Here is a 16,202-nt window from a genome sequence, read left to right on the forward strand (position 1 = left end):
TTTATCACGGGGAGTGTTCCGAAGAGCTGTAGAACCTGATTCCTGCCCCCGAATTACACCTTCGCACGACACGCACATGTTAGGATATCATCCCCACCATCTGGATGTGTGTCGATTCTCCACAATGCGGTTTTCAAGGAGCTTTCTTCCACATACTACAAAGCTGTGGAGTGAGCTTCCTTGTGCGGTGTTTCCGGGACAATACGACATGGTTACCTTCAAAAAAAAGCGCGTACACCTTCCTTAAAGACCGCCAACGCTCCTGTGATTCCTCTGGTATTGCAAGAGATTGTGGGCGGCGGTGATCACTTAACACCAGGTGACCCGTAGGCTCGTTTGTCCTCCTATTCCATAAAAAAGAAGATAGCCGAAATGGTTAATTTACTAAAGTTGCTACATTATTATATTATTGTTAGGTGGCAACCCTTTTACATGTCAAGTTGAAGTCCTTAATCTAATATGTCTGAAATAGCGCGGTGTAAAGAAGTGTTGTAATATTAATATAAACTATAACTCAAATAGGTTTTCTGCCCTCACCTGGTGGTTTTTTTCTATTCGAACTGTGGTCAGTTCGAATAGAAATCCACTGCGTTTTAAGCAACTTTTGGCTTTCAAACTTAGCCGGATTATACTTCGTCGCCATATTGGGTGTATTTCAAAATTATGTCAAATCCCACTGCACGTTTCATACTAGACTAAATTTAAATTTTTACTTAGGCGGGACTGCCTTTGTTGTCGCTCACTTGATATATCACCTATTAGACCAATGTCGATAATTTTTGAAACCAAAAAAATAATAGTAGGATGAAACCGAAATAGAAGAGAATAAAACAAAAATGATATGAAAAATAAATTAAGGGCAGTCTGAGGTCGGAAAGTGGAAAAGAGGGGTGTTTTAGGATAAAAACGGTTTATCTCGATTTTCGGTAAAACTGTAAGTCCTACACACTTTTTTCACATATCCTCAAAATTTATGCGAAAAAATAAAAATAAAACTAAGTTTTTGCTTTTTATTTTTATCCAGGAAATTTGGTGAAAAGTTTTATGTACCAAATACATTGTAATTTATTTCAATTAAAATATTTATTTTTCCACCTTATTTTGACTCAAATATGGAAAAAGAACCTTATTTTCAATCGAAAATTCACCCGTCAAAATATCAGCTTCATTCAAAAAGTTGGTGTGCTTTCTGTTCGTTAAAATCTCTACTTTCCGATGGTGTAAAACATATACATTACAATGGTAAATCAACGAAACAGTTTTCGCCACTGATGACGTATTCTTAAGCCTATCACGTGACCCAGCTGCCACGGGAAGATGATACCAGGACTTGTAAGGTGAGGCTAGAGTTATGACGACAGTGAACATAAGATAACATATAACTTTTTCATCTTTCATAACATCTTCACAAATAGATAATGTGAGCTTACCGTTGCTAAATATGTCCGCCGATCCTTGTAGAAGACGAGGGCAGTCGGAGTGAGAATCATGTAGCAGTCAGTCCAGTTCTTCTTACTCTTCTTGCCACCCTCAAAGAACTTGGTGCGTTTTATTGGACTCTCGTACAACACTGTTGCCTACGAAAGAGAAACACTTAACTTATGCTTTTACATTTTTTTATAACTTTTAATGTCGAATGTTGCTTTTTAATAGCTTTTTCATTCCATGGAATGCATTCGTCACGTTCTAATACGACCCTGGCAGTGGGCAGGGCACATAGCTCGACGGACAGATGGCCGTTGGAGCAGAAAAGTCTACGAATGGCGACCACGTACCGGAAGACGCAGTATTGGTAGGCCCCCCACAAGATGGACCGACGATCTGGTCAAGATCGCCGGAATACGTTGGATGAGGGCAGCGCAGGCCCGATCGTGATGGAAATCTTTGGGGAAGGTCTTTGTCCAGCAGTGGATGTCTTTCGGCTGCTGATGATGATGACGCCCAGTTACGGATATATCACGATCCACGCCCCAACATTAAAAAACCTGTATTGTATTCGCTTTGATGCTTTCAGTAATGCAAAAAAACGTAAAAGAAAAAGGGGGAAAAAGATACAGAGGCTGACCTATGACAAAATGAAAGAGTGAAGTAATAGTAACAGCCGGATCTTTCTGGATACAAGTTGTGCAAGATAGAAATTTTTGGAGTTGTTTGGTGGAGAGAATTAATAAAATTATTATTGTATTTGTAAAGAGATAAAGTAGTAAGAATAATCAAAAAAAAAATTATAGACTTTAGGAATAGTATTGGTTACCACTTCGTTTGATAATATTCGTTTATTGAGTAAAACCATTTTTTTCAGTAGCGTTAATAATTTTATCTACACCCATGCTTTAAATCTTCTATTAAAGATTCTGAAACAGTTAGCTTATTGCCAACATTAAAACACCCAATGTTCTAATAACCATTACATCATCCAAACGAGTGTTGTAATTTTGTACTGAATTTCATAACAACACTCCTATGTTTTTTTTTCGATCCCTTCATGCGCAAAGAGTTTCACCAGACAGCCATATTCTTATTGCTCGATGCGTGATATCTGTATGAATTTCAAAAAAAGAACATTTTCGTTTACGCGCTTTTCATACCAGAACGTCACGCGCCGTAAAAAAAAGTAGGTTATTCGAATCCCCGCCATTTTTCTTCGATATTTTTACTGTTTTGTTTACAAAAAATGAGCGATTAATTTTAAACGCTGCAAAAGAACATTATATTCGAGTGAATATTAATTATTGCACTTATACATAATGTAAATTACTACTAAAATAAATAATTGTTTCATTAATACTTAGTTTATTTGTATATAATGAATAATTAATGATATTAGGTTACTACTAGGACTGGTGTTATAATGTTAGCAGGTAAGCTGACTGTTCCAGAATCTTTTAGAGGATTCGTATTCTGGGTGTAGATAAAGTCTTGTATGCAACTGTTGATAATTAGGTATTAAAACACTCATGTGATACTATTACCACACTCGGCTTCGCCTCGTGTGATAAATCCACATTCTTGTTATAATACCCCTTATTACACAACAATTGCATAAATAACTATAAATCTATTTAACACTGTCTCCTCTCTTATTTCTTTTGGCAACTTATTAAATATTTTAACACATATGGCATGACAGTTTTTATGGTACAAAGTGGTTCTAATCTTGTTAACGTCAAACCCATTCGAAAAAGTATGCCTCAGACCTTTACGAAGCTAAATATAAAAATGGCATGTAAATTCTCATACCTCAATCGGGTGATGCGTCAACCTAGGTGATGACATCGGCGGCCGCTGGATCTTGTGTTTCGGCGCCACCATCGATCTGGACTTCCGCTCCTTCTTCGGAAACCCTGGGTTCCTCTCCCGAACTTCCACATCCAGACTGTCTCCAGATGACGACGCAGGCAGCTGCAAATGGTTCGGACGGCGCGCATTTATCAGGAGGTTTTCTGACGAGCCACCTGTAATGTTTGAAACAGTTTTTATTTGTCTGTTTGTTGATACACTCACACTCTTAAACAGGAGTTTATGAGATGTATTCTTACAAAATAAGCTTTAATTTGGCGCTTTCGAAACGACAGTACATTCGTTGCTACATGAACATTAACAATATAACATTTTTTTATGAAAATACTGCCCATAACAATGCAGTGCCCCGCTTAGGATTCTTGAAAAATTCTGAGCGACACTACAATTGCGCTCGTCACCTTGAGACATAAGATGTTAAGTCTCATTTATCCAGTAATTTCACTAACTACGGCGCCCTTCAGACCGAAACACAAAAATGTTTATACGTTACATCACGGCAGAAATAGGCGCTGATGTGGTACACATAATCTAGCCGGCATCCTGCGCGAAGCAGCCACTGGTAAAACTATTCCAACAATTCCGTAAATTAAATTGAAAACAGGTGATGCAATGGACGCGCGCCCTAAGAAAAGCATCAGACTTGAACACATGCGGCGAGTGTTCAAAACAAAAAAAAAACAATAAAAATTTTTAGAAAAAAATAACCGACTTCAAAAACTATAGGTATAATAAGCACTTAAAGTTTAAAAAATAATTGCGTATTTTTATACAATCCAATTAATATAATTCTAGTACAATTTTTGTTATTTTTAGTTAATAAACATATAAAAATAAACAACCGACGAATTGAGTATCTCCTCCTTTTTTTAAGTCGGTTAAAATATAGAACAATTCAGACCTTTCTCACACTTTCAAGTCGGATGAAAACCACATCCTTTTTTAAAGTCGGTTAAAAATATAGAACAATTTAGATTTTAGACCTTTCTCACACTTTAAAGTTGGATGAAAACGAACTTACCAAGTCTCTTGCTGACCCATAGCGGAGGACTCTCGCAGTTGGATTTGCTGAAACTCCTCTCCAGATCTAAGCGGGTTCTCTCCGACGTCGGTGACCAGTTCCATGACTTACTTGGTGCGTCTTGCAAGCTATCCTGAAACAAAAGTTACAATTAAGTTACTATGTGTAAGCATTATTGTGTTTTGGTCTGAAGGGCGCCGTAGCTAGTGAAATTACTGGTCAAATGAGACTTAACATCTAATGTCTCAAGGTGACGAGCGCAATTGTAGTGTCGCTCAGAACTTTTGGGGTTTTCAAGCTGCAATCTTGAGCGGCACTTCATTGTAATGGGCCGGGCGTATCAATTATAATCAACTGAACGTCCTGTTTGTCTTGTACCTTATTTTTCATTAAAAAAAAAGAACGACCCCCTATCATATCCCATCATAATTAACTTTTAATAAAAGAGCGAAGACGGATTTTATTACTATATGCATATGATATGCAAAGCCTTGTTTCCCGACCTGATGATGTCCATGAAATGCCTAAGCATGAATGTACAGGAAATTGTATCAGAAACACTGCACATAAACAGGTAAAGTATAAAATTTAATCATTCACACAAATTTTTGTGATTATTATTATTATGACGAAAACTTTATTCATTAATTTATATTTACTGATAATTAAATATTATAAAAGCATTGTTTTAAATTAAGTAGCTACAAAAAAAACCTACCAAGTGGCTTTTTTTAAAGAAAATAAGGGACGAGACGAGCAGGAAGTTCACCTGATGGAAATTGATACGCCCTAGCCATTACAATGCAGTGCCGCTCAGGATTCTTGAAAAGCCCAAAACTTCTAAGCGGCACTACGATTGTGCTCGTCACCTTGAGACATAAGATGTTAAGTCTCCTTTGCCCAGTAATTTCACTAACTACGGCGCCCTTCAGACCGAAACACAGTAATGTTAACACATTTGGTTATTGAGAAGCATCGATCGGCGTCATTTAGAGGGAGCTTTCGTTACTCGGCATCCAAATGTTGGAATAACATCCCACCGCCTATTAGAAATTTAAAAAGTCTATCCTTATTTAAAACGAAATTAAGACAATGTCTTTTACAGGAGCAAAGAGCACAAGAGAACTTGGCTCAAGATATGAGTGTAATATAGGTTAGATTCAGATTGCTCTTGTCTCTTTAGTACTATAGGATCTTCCCTCTTAAATTAATAAGTGATTCGTTTGACAACCGAACTAATTATCTATTTTCGTTCTCTAATCATAGTTCATTTTAATAATATATTTATCTAGTAGGTACTTATTCTTTGTATGGTGCTAGTATTTTTATTATCATTTTGGTTTTGATTGTATTACACTGCAAAATAATGTCGTAGGTATTTTTAGTTCAAAATAATTGTAAGCCTAATGCACAAATGAATAACATATTAGTTAACAATAATTGTTTGTTGATATAATGTGGCTAGAAGTCCTGCAATTATTTTGACAGTTGACAGTGTCATCTGTCACCTAGACAGTTGGTTGACGCTTGAAGACCACAGAGCAAGCAACCATCGGTTCGATACTGGTTACACCGAGAAAGTCGCAAATGAAAACGTGTAATTCACAACAAAATTAAAAATTATAAAAATCATAGCGTACATTCGTATTGGGACAGCTTCAAGGTCACAGAATGGCTCAAGCGGAAGATCGGCGCTGGACATACATGATGTGTGTCAGCATATGCCGAGCTTGTGCCTATTTGCAGCTGATGTTTTTTATTTCTATTATGTTTAAGTTTCATTTTAATTTTAAGCTGTAATATATTTTGTTTTGGTAAGTTTACTTTTGTTAATTACACATTTTTTAGCTGCAAATAAAATATTTTATTATTATTATTATTACATTACGGCTTCACGGCAGAAATAGCCGCCGTTGTGGTACCCATAATCTAGCCGGCTTCCTGTGCAAAGAAGCCCGAGCTGTTATTTTTACTGATACACAAACCAGAGTTGAGAAGACAACTCCATATCCACAGGATCAACGCTTTGCAGAGCACGAGATTGTAACACATTACTGCTTCACGGCAGATATAGGCGCCGTTGTGGTACCTATGATCTAGCCAGCTTCCCGTGCAAAGGAGCCTCTCACTGGTAATTTTAATTTACAAAATACATTCACCGTACAGTTACAGTTATGAATTTTTTAAACGATTTTGATAAAATTTAGTACAGAGATAGATTAGAGCTTGAAAAAGGCCATAGGCTACCTTTTATTTCAAAAAAATAGATGAAGGAGTTGAAATAGGGGATGTCAGTTTGTATGGAAATCCGTCATATCTATTCTGCATCCACTGGCCTCAAAAATTCCAGACGTTTTACCTTTTTTTTCGTTGCCAGCCATGCAGTTGGTACCCATGATACCGGATTTAAAACGCTATGAAAGAAATGATTCGTCCAAAATTTTCTCACTAAACACACATTTAAGAATAAGTTAAAACAACAATTACTGTCGTAACCTTAAACCTTGTATCTTTATTCATTATTATATCCACTGGTATGTCTGTCTGTCTTGATTTATATAATATTGTATATTCGCCTAAATATTCTGTATACGAGTAATTGTATTATTTTGTGTTCTCAGTGAAACTCTTGGATACATCCAATATTGTAATTTTATATTTTATTTAACTTAATTTTATACAATAGTGATGTATCTGATTGTTTCCTTAATAAATAAAAAAACAATCTACTGAAACCCAGCTGACAATGGATCCGGAAGTTAGCGATGTTTTATCTATTTTAAAATATGCGATTGCGATACCATTCAGTATTATAGAACTTTACCAACAAGGTCGTATTGAGGTGCAAAAACTATTTAATTATTTTTTAATAACAAGGTCGTAAGTATTAACTTTATCGCGATTAGTTAAGGCGTTGGTACTACTGGCTATTCATAGGATTCGAATTTAAACCTCTTTGGTGGGAGAGCCTTTTAGGACATCGCAGCTATAACATTCTAGATTAAAAAAATATACCCCAACCCCAAGGAAGACCAGCCACTAAGGTAACCGACACCTTACTCTACGCGAACTGGAGACGTGTACGGAAAAAAGGAAGAAGGTAGGCCCTAACACCTACCCCTGCAAACTATCCCTGATTATTGGTATCTGGACCTGGACCACTTGTGCATGAAACCTAGCTAGTACGTGTGTAAATGTCTGTGTACCTAGCCTAATTGTGTGCCCTAACCACAGGGTTCGAACAAAATACATAATCAATTAACTAAAGTACAAGGCGATTCATATCAAACTACCCAGGAAATATAGGGATATAACCACAATAGTGACCAAATTTCATTGTTATAGAAAAAGCTCCAAAAATGGCTTTCCATGATATTACTGACGTACAGACAGAAACACTCCACTCAAGCTTTCCTTGCCATGTTGAAACGGCAGAGAAATGAACTGATTTTGGAGAAAACGGACAAAAGCTGCTAATGCCCTAAAGCGAAGCTTAGCCAGAAAATGTGATGTTAACTGAGTATTAAACACAACAGCTTTCTGAGATTCGGTATAGCAGGAATAGTACAATTATAATATGTATTAATTATTTGTACTATCTACTCAAGCCTCAATAGGGCTATTGGAAACCCAAGCGCTGTTAGCTATTTCGGTCTAGCCTAGCCTAGCTATTGAACTCGGAAATGCTGCCAGTATTCTTGGTACACTTGGTAATTATAGATTTAATTTAATTTAGTCTTAGTATTGTACTGGTTTTCAACCAGTATGTGTTGCTAGTACCGGACCGGATGTAAAAGCTCATGATGGCTCAGAGGGCAATGGAGAGGGCTATTGCTTGGAGTTTCTCTGTGAGATAGAATCAGAAATGAGGAGATACGTAGGAGAACCGGTCACTGACACAGCCCAAATCATTGCAAAACTAAAGTGGCAGTGGGCAGGGCACATAGTTCGACTGACAGGTGGCCGTTGGGGCAGTAAATTCCTCGAATGACGTACCGGAAGACGCGGTATTGGTAGGACCTCCACAAGATGGACCAACGACCTGGTCAAGATCGCCGTAGCGCAGGACCGATCATCGTGGAGATCTTTGGGTGAAGTCTTTGTCTAGCAGTGGAAGTCTTCCGGGTGATATAATTATTGTACTGAACGTCAAACAATGATGGCGAAAGTTGTGACACAGCCGATTCATTAACTAATTGCCACATGACATGCAAGACTCAAACGGCTCGAAAAACCGTTTTAACTCTACAAGACTGGAATTTACAAACCCTCCGACATATTCCGTAGTCATAGACCCCAAAGCCCACCAACTACCTATTTTATAAGCGACTTAGACAGTTTTTATATGGTATAAGTTGTTTCCACAAGAAACAATACAAAATGTCCTCAGGGTCATTGTTGAGTTTTGAGTTCTGATAACTTTCCCGTGATATTGCAGAAATGTGTAGGCAACCAGGTGATTAACTTTGATTAAATAAATATATATTTTACCTTAAAAATCTAAGATAGATTTTATTCAGTACACACACATTGTATGTTACTGATAATTAAGTATTATTACTGCAATACTGTAGGGCATTGAAGGTTTACAATGAAGGCTCTATTTCACTGACTCATTGCAAATAAGGGACTACCATCAAAAAAACAAGTGTGAAAAAGAAAGCCAAGTTCGTAGCAAACTTCTCAACACATACAATAATTAACACTTTTCAACAGCTTGGTTTGTTTGTAATTTAATATAATAAGTTTGTAAAAATTAGAATAAGTGATTAATGTTAAGAATTGTAACGCATTTTTGAAGTTACATTGTTATTAGTTTTAAGTACTGATATTATGTCATTTAGTATATTTTTAGTTTTCTCTTAATTTAATATTATAACATGCTACGAGTGTAGTACACGGTACAACCCGAATGGGTTTATCTTTGTACTTAAATTTAAGTAAAATTATTGTAAAATACCTTTTTTGTGTGTGAATAAATTAAAAAGAACATTAATCTAGATAATAATAGTTATAAACAATTTGTTATGTTTTTAAAGTGATAACCCTCACTTCTGGGATTAATACACAAATAAAATTTGAAAACAAAATTTTATGAACGATGCGGGACTACACTCGCGAGTGAGCTGACTATTTCAGTGAAGTATCGTCATCTTGTATGCTTTGTTCAACTCTCAGGTTCTCACGGTTAGCTCAGTTGGAAGAGCACACGCACGGAACGCGAGAGGTCGTGGGTTCGAGTCCCGCACCGTTCATAAAATATTGTTTTCAAATTTTATTTGTGTAATAACAGTTATTATTAACGTGATAAACAGAGCGATGGTTAGTTCAAAACGTAAATGATGAATAATGAAAAAAAAAATTGAAAACTCCAACCAGACGCGGAAAGGAAAATAATTAACAGAGATGTATTTTGAATTACATCATTAGTTACTCGTTTTCATTAAGGTTGATAATGCAATATTAAAACCAGTCAAGTTCAGATCAGTGCCTGGAACCCCTGGAGGTGACGTCTTGACATATCTTATGTCTCAAGGTGCCGAGCGCAATTGTAGTGCCGCTCAGGATTTTTGGGTATTTCCTGAAGCAGAATCAACCAGAATCCTGAGCAGCACTGCATTGTAATGGGTAGGGCGTATCAATTACCATCAGCTGAACGACCTGCTCGTCTCGTCCCATATTTTCATGAAAAAAAAGGTTTCCATTTCACACTTTACATGCTATCTTTTAACATCCACCCTATAGTAACTTAATTTTTAAAACGACACAAAAAAGAGATGTTATAAGTTTGAACTTAGATAATTTATACGTCTAGATAGAGTCTCTTGCTGTTAGACAACCGATAAAAACAGACCAGGAATATTAGTTTAGTGTACGTGACAAGCTATGTCTTACACTCGCGATTTATATGTCACTTTGTGTTAGTGTGCGTGAATTGCTAAAAATAGAGGTTAGATCTAAATACATTTTTTTCGACGTTTTCACAGATGTCGTAGGCTATCGAGACGTTTAAATGATCTAGGAGTTTGACGTGTCTGTCTGTGGCATCGTCACTCCCAAACTAATGGATTGATTATGATGCATTTTTGATGGTTCCTAAAAGTAGCATACATTACTCAGGGGTATTTAAGGATTATTTTAGTTTTATAAATCTGTTAATATCTATTTAATTACGATCAATGTTATATTTTACTATTAGACACAGCAGTCTGCAGGAATGCTTTGAAACGAAACGAAAAAGAACACAGCGAAATACAGGAAATGATGATCTCATATCACCGAGAAACTCGATCACAACGTACCTACATACAAAAACATATGATTTTTTTAAATCGGTTTAGCCGGAAAATTTACGTGCAAATAGACTTAGAGGGGGGCGTTGGCATAAGTGACAGCAATACTCCTCCCAGAAACAAAGTCAAAGTCAAAAAAACTTTATTCAATTAGGCTTTTTTTTTAATTATTGAATTTACCATTTACGTTCGTAAACAGTTGAGGTCGTGAGAAGAACATGCAAGAAACTCAACGGCCCCTCTTTTCAATCAAATGGAGTATGTTACATTATTTAACAAATTAGTTTGTAATAAATTTTATATATACATACATTAATATAACTATATTTATATAATTCTTCTTTAACAAGCAACTCATAATACAAATTTAGCATTGAATGAATCATTGTTCAAAAATTTACATATTGTGCCTACTATTATTAACAGCTACATCAGGTGACATTATTCTTTTTAAAAACTTTTCTAATGCCAACAACGGTTATTAGAAGTGTTAAGAATCATATTGTACCTACGGGTACATAATAAGATTAGATATGACACTGACAAACTTAGGAACCCAAGAGAACATAATATTCACATTTCAAATAGCTCTTATAAAAATTAATAAATTATTATTTACTTTGACTGGCACTATTACGCACTTTTCTAATGCCACTGATAAATAAACTTTAAATATTGCTCACCTCACCAAACCAAGTCTTTCCACGTTTCAATTTGAACATTATAACTCAAACCTCCACATTTTCATGGCATTTCAATATAAATTGCTTGTTAACACACAGGAAAATTATTTATTACACATGACACACAAGCATTGTGGCTGCGCATAACATAATGATATGGGCTAGTGTTGTGGAAATCATTGCACGACGAACTCGAAACGATGTAAGTAGTAATCGCTCGATTGCGAGCTGAACTCGATACATTCTGACTGTTGCAACTGTAATTTGCGTGTCGAAAGTAATAGATAAATGGAGTAATTGTATGTATTTATAACTAGTTTAAGTTGCTTGGCGAAGGAATATCGAGTATGAGGTGATTTATGTCATGTTACGAGCACGTTACTCCATCATTTGTTACATTAAGTCATTATTACGTAAGTCTCATTTTATTGCTACTTACGTTTTAAATCAACCGGATGAAGATTTTTATTAAGACAACGATTTATTAAAATTACATTACTTGGTATAAGTGGATACCTAACGTTTACTGCGGCAAGCCCTTGACTGAAACACAAAATTTTGGGACAATTAATATGGCATGGTAGCGGCGAAATTCTCTAGTATACCTTAAGAAAGTCAAAGACACCTGATGAAAAAATCAGAGGCGAGAAAAGCTGGTAATACTTTTGGTGTCCGCAGAATCAGTGCAATTGATCATCCCATCTATTAATATACCTGACATATGAGACGCAAGCGATTTCAGAGGGGCAGACATAGGTGCTAGTACCATAAAATACTAGACTATCTTAAAAAGCTCTCAAAAATCACATAAAAACTATTTACTACTTGGCTACTATCAGCTTATTTCCCAAATTAGTAAAACTGCGGATTATATATTCCTTATCGATATGAATCTATCGACCCTTTAACAACACTATGTCGCCATTATCAGCTGCCGGTCGTCGATTCGACGTTAGGAAATGTGCTTATCTTGTGCATTATTACGCGTACACTGATTACTCTGCCGGCGGAATTGAATAAAATCATTTGCAATCAGAGCAACCTATATCGATTATAATCCGTACGAATGATGAAGAAACCCAAGGAGGTCGGAATAGTGATGCAATAAACTCAGATTGCTGTTAACTAGCCTAAATAGGAAATGTATACATTTCTACTAAAAAATTCTGAACTGAAAAATGATAAGTCGAGTATCATGTGTCCTACTGGAAAATATGAGATTTATAATAATAAGAAGGCAAAAAAATTCATAGCCGAATGGGCGAGGCTTTGAATTACTGGTCCATCCTCCTTATGGCAGTATGGACCAGTACCACTCCAGAGTGACAGGGTCCAGACCACTGTGCTTTTTTTTTAATAATATCTGTTGAAACTTTGTTTACATTATACTTTTATTAATCTACATCTCATAGGTGATGCACCTACTGCTTATATAAGCCATTTGAGTTTTATGATTAAATTATTTCTGTTCATTTCAGATTTGATTTGAAAGAATCAGTTTCTTTCAAATTCTTGCTTTGTTGTTAAAGGTAAAAATCTTAGATTAAGGATTGGTCTCCGCTGCGCTCCAACTAGATACCGCACTACCTAAGAACAATAGCTTTGTTATTACGGCAACTATTAGATGCTTGAGTGCATGGCATCTTGACACTCAATGGAATCTTTCAAATTTTGTAACATACGCTTCGTGTTATTTTACATTGAAATTAATAAAATACGAAATACATACTGATGATATGTGATCCCAGTGTCTTTCTTATTTCTTATAGTAAACTTAAAGTTATCTTTACAAAGTTTTACTACGAAACCCGCAGCATTTTAGTTTCAAATATTAGCAAAGCGTAACAGAACATTGGCACGTCAACGTCACACATTGTTCGAGACTGGCTCGAGTACACCCACTTACGTAGTATTAGTTGCCACACTTTGCGACTACGCCTGCAGTGTCTAGTTTTAGCACATCAGACCAATCCTTAATCTAAGGATTTAGATAAGCTCTGATCAGATAGAGCTTAACGTATTCGAAGAACCATTAAAATCTGTAATTACTTTTTCGATATTAATTCTAATTAGTTTAACGATACAAATAAAATTTTGAATACAATTTTTTTTGAACGATGCGGGACTCGAAGCCACGACCTCTGCCGCCAGAGTATTGTGTATGTGTGTATTAATCCTAGAAGTGAGGGTTATCACTTTAAAAACATTGCAAATTCAGCCGTTCAAAACGTTCCAAGCCACAGACATCACATTTTAAAGAATTCGTGTTTAAAGTTTAACAATTAATATTACTGTATGCCATACATGTGGGTTGGGCTACTAAGTCATGATGTCATTTAAAGAGTGACAGTAGGGCTGCCATTTTTGTCAGTCCGTATATATATGTAATATGAATCACGTGATCAGTTTTTTGTTCTTAACTCAATTTCGACATAATTGTGGTTTGGAACGTTTTTCGATAACGTCCAATTATTGTTTCCAGCCTGTATGTACAGAGCTTCTAATCTGCAGTTGTCTTGCTCATATTAGAATATGTCTTTGACATTATTATCTGACCTCTCGATATTACATGGCACTCCAGTTTACCTACAAGTGTTCAACGATGTTTCTATTACAGATTCAATTCAAACGACTATAACTTTAATAATTATTCACAATTTAATTAAAATTCAGAACTTCATTCATATTCAAATTCAGTCGATTTATTGTGTGTTCGTTGATAATCTGCATTTCGCCTGCTAACATGAACAATTTTAGTCAAAGATTTCTTTTATTTATTACGAGAACTCACGATATCAAGATATAATACATAATTGCGTGAATTGATCAATTGCACGGCCGTACTGCGCAGGCGACCGGCTATGGGTATGGGTCTGCTAGCTATGGGTCCCATCTACAAAATTCCACTTGAAGATCAAAAGAGTGTTAATACCGAGTGGTATTCTACCATTTGTTTACCCAGGGTGTTAAAAAAGGTTCGCGAAAGACGACCAAATAGCCGCGTTCTCCTACAACATTTAAGTCGAATTTGGTATGGACAGACCATCGGACGGTCCGGTGAGTGCCTCGCACCCATTGGTCCATACGGTAGTAATAACATTTATTTGCGATACACAATGTGACATACCATCGAATATGGTCCGATACCAGACGTTCGATGTAAGACGATTTGACGAAAAATGTTACAATTACACGCGTTTTAATCCTTTAAAAGTATTTTATTTAAATATGTAACACTCGCGTTAAACAAAGAAAATACTATGAGTTAGATTGTTTATAAATACTAAACCGCTTATTCTAATTAGAAATATCTCAACTCTCAAGGCGACGGGTAGGTATTGAGGAAAACATATTATTAACTGTGTTGACTCATGATTTATCTGTACTGCTCATGTGGTTTTAAAGCCAACACACAGTTGATTGAGAGGTGTATACACGGAGTTGCCCTACGAGATCGAATCAGAAATGAGGAGATCCGTAGGAGAACCAAAGTCACCAACATAGCCCAATTATTGCGAAACTGAAGTGGCAGTGGGCAGGGCACATAGCACAACGGATAGATGGCCGTAGGGGCAGTAAAGTTCTCGATGGATCGACGATTTGGTCCAAGTATAGGTTGGATGAGGGCAGCGTAAGACCGATTGTCATGGCGATGCTTGGCCTTTGCCAGTGGACGTCTTCCGGCTGAAATGATGATGATGATACAGTTGAGAGGATATGAGCCAGGGCTTGTCGGAGATATTGTTGTTAAATGGCGTGCCTTCCCATGATGGCTTTCACCTAGCCTTTTTTGTTAATTAGTTAGGCAAGTTCCCTAAAATATGGCCTGATGGCTGGTCCATTCGTCACGCTCGGCAACGGGCCCTTCTTGTCGTGGCTCAAAGATTATGTTATGTTATACAGGCTGTAATAGTTAAGTGTGACCAGCCGATTATTTCGTAACTATTACAGATATCAAAAAACTTTAAACTGATATCGAAAGTGCGTTACCTAATCAGTAAAATGACACGAGTAACTTTTTATAAATCATACAAGAAATATCTAAAATTTTGATATTAAACTCTCCCATATCTGTAATAGCTTTAGTACATTGCGTGTCGATTGATGCATTGTATACATGAGAATTCTTGAGGCTGTTTTGGGATTTATTTCCTACTTACGGTATTTAAACGTCATAGATGTCTCAGGAAACAACATTTATATATATAATAATAATATTGACACACTTTTTACACAAATTATCTTGCCCCAAGTTAAGCATATATAGCCTGTGTTAATACAATATACTTACTTAAACATTCATATAAACATACATAAATACATTTAAACATCCATGACTCGGAAACAAACATCTATATGATGAATATAACATTTATATATATGATAATAATATTGACACACTTTTTACACAAATTATCTTGCCCCAAGTTAAGCATATATAGCCTGTGTTAATACAATATACTTACTTAAACATTCATATAAACATACATAAATACATTTAAACATCCATGACTCGGAAACAAACATCTATATGATGAATATAACATTTATATATATGATAATAATATTGACACACTTTTTACACAAATTATCTTGCCCCAAGTTAAGCATATATAGCCTGTGTTAATACAATATACTTACTTAAACATTCATATAAACATACATAAATACATTTAAACATCCATGACTCGGAAACAAACATCTATATGATGAATATAACATTTATATATATGATAATAATATTGACACACTTTTTACACAAATTATCTTGCCCCAAGTTAAGCATATATAGCCTGTGTTAATACAACATACTTACTTAAACATGCATATATTCATATAAACATACATAAATACATTTAAACATCCATGACTCGGAAACAAGCATCTATATTCATCATATAAATG

General features: G+C 35.8%; 1 protein-coding gene and 1 long non-coding RNA gene across 4 annotated transcripts in view; one reads left to right on the plus strand and one right to left on the minus strand.

Annotated features, from left to right (window-relative positions):
* The window catches only part of LOC126969720 (rho GTPase-activating protein 15-like), a 75,265-nt gene that overhangs the window by 15,725 nt on the left and 43,338 nt on the right, over positions 1-16,202 (minus strand). For 2 of the 3 annotated variants that reach the window (XM_050815274.1, XM_050815272.1), the window contains exons 3-5: positions 4,322-4,454; positions 3,241-3,455; positions 1,431-1,577 (exon numbers count right to left, since the gene is read on the minus strand). In XM_050815274.1, coding sequence (XP_050671231.1) covers positions 1,431-1,577; positions 3,241-3,455; positions 4,322-4,454 — 495 coding nt within the window. Of the gene's footprint in view, positions 1-1,430; positions 1,578-3,240; positions 3,456-4,321; positions 4,455-11,297; positions 11,458-16,202 lie in introns of those variants that run through there. The other variant, XM_050815275.1, reaches the window with a different exon arrangement.
* LOC126969748 (uncharacterized) overlaps positions 2,910-16,202 on the plus strand; it is a 304,380-nt gene continuing 291,087 nt past the window's right edge. Inside the window, exon 1 of the long non-coding RNA XR_007730443.1 lies at positions 2,910-2,943. This is a non-coding gene — a long non-coding RNA (uncharacterized LOC126969748). The remainder of the gene's footprint in view (positions 2,944-16,202) is intronic.

Source organism: Leptidea sinapis, chromosome 19, assembly GCF_905404315.1.
Source record: "Leptidea sinapis chromosome 19, ilLepSina1.1, whole genome shotgun sequence".
Classification (NCBI taxonomy): Eukaryota; Metazoa; Arthropoda; class Insecta; order Lepidoptera; family Pieridae; genus Leptidea; species Leptidea sinapis.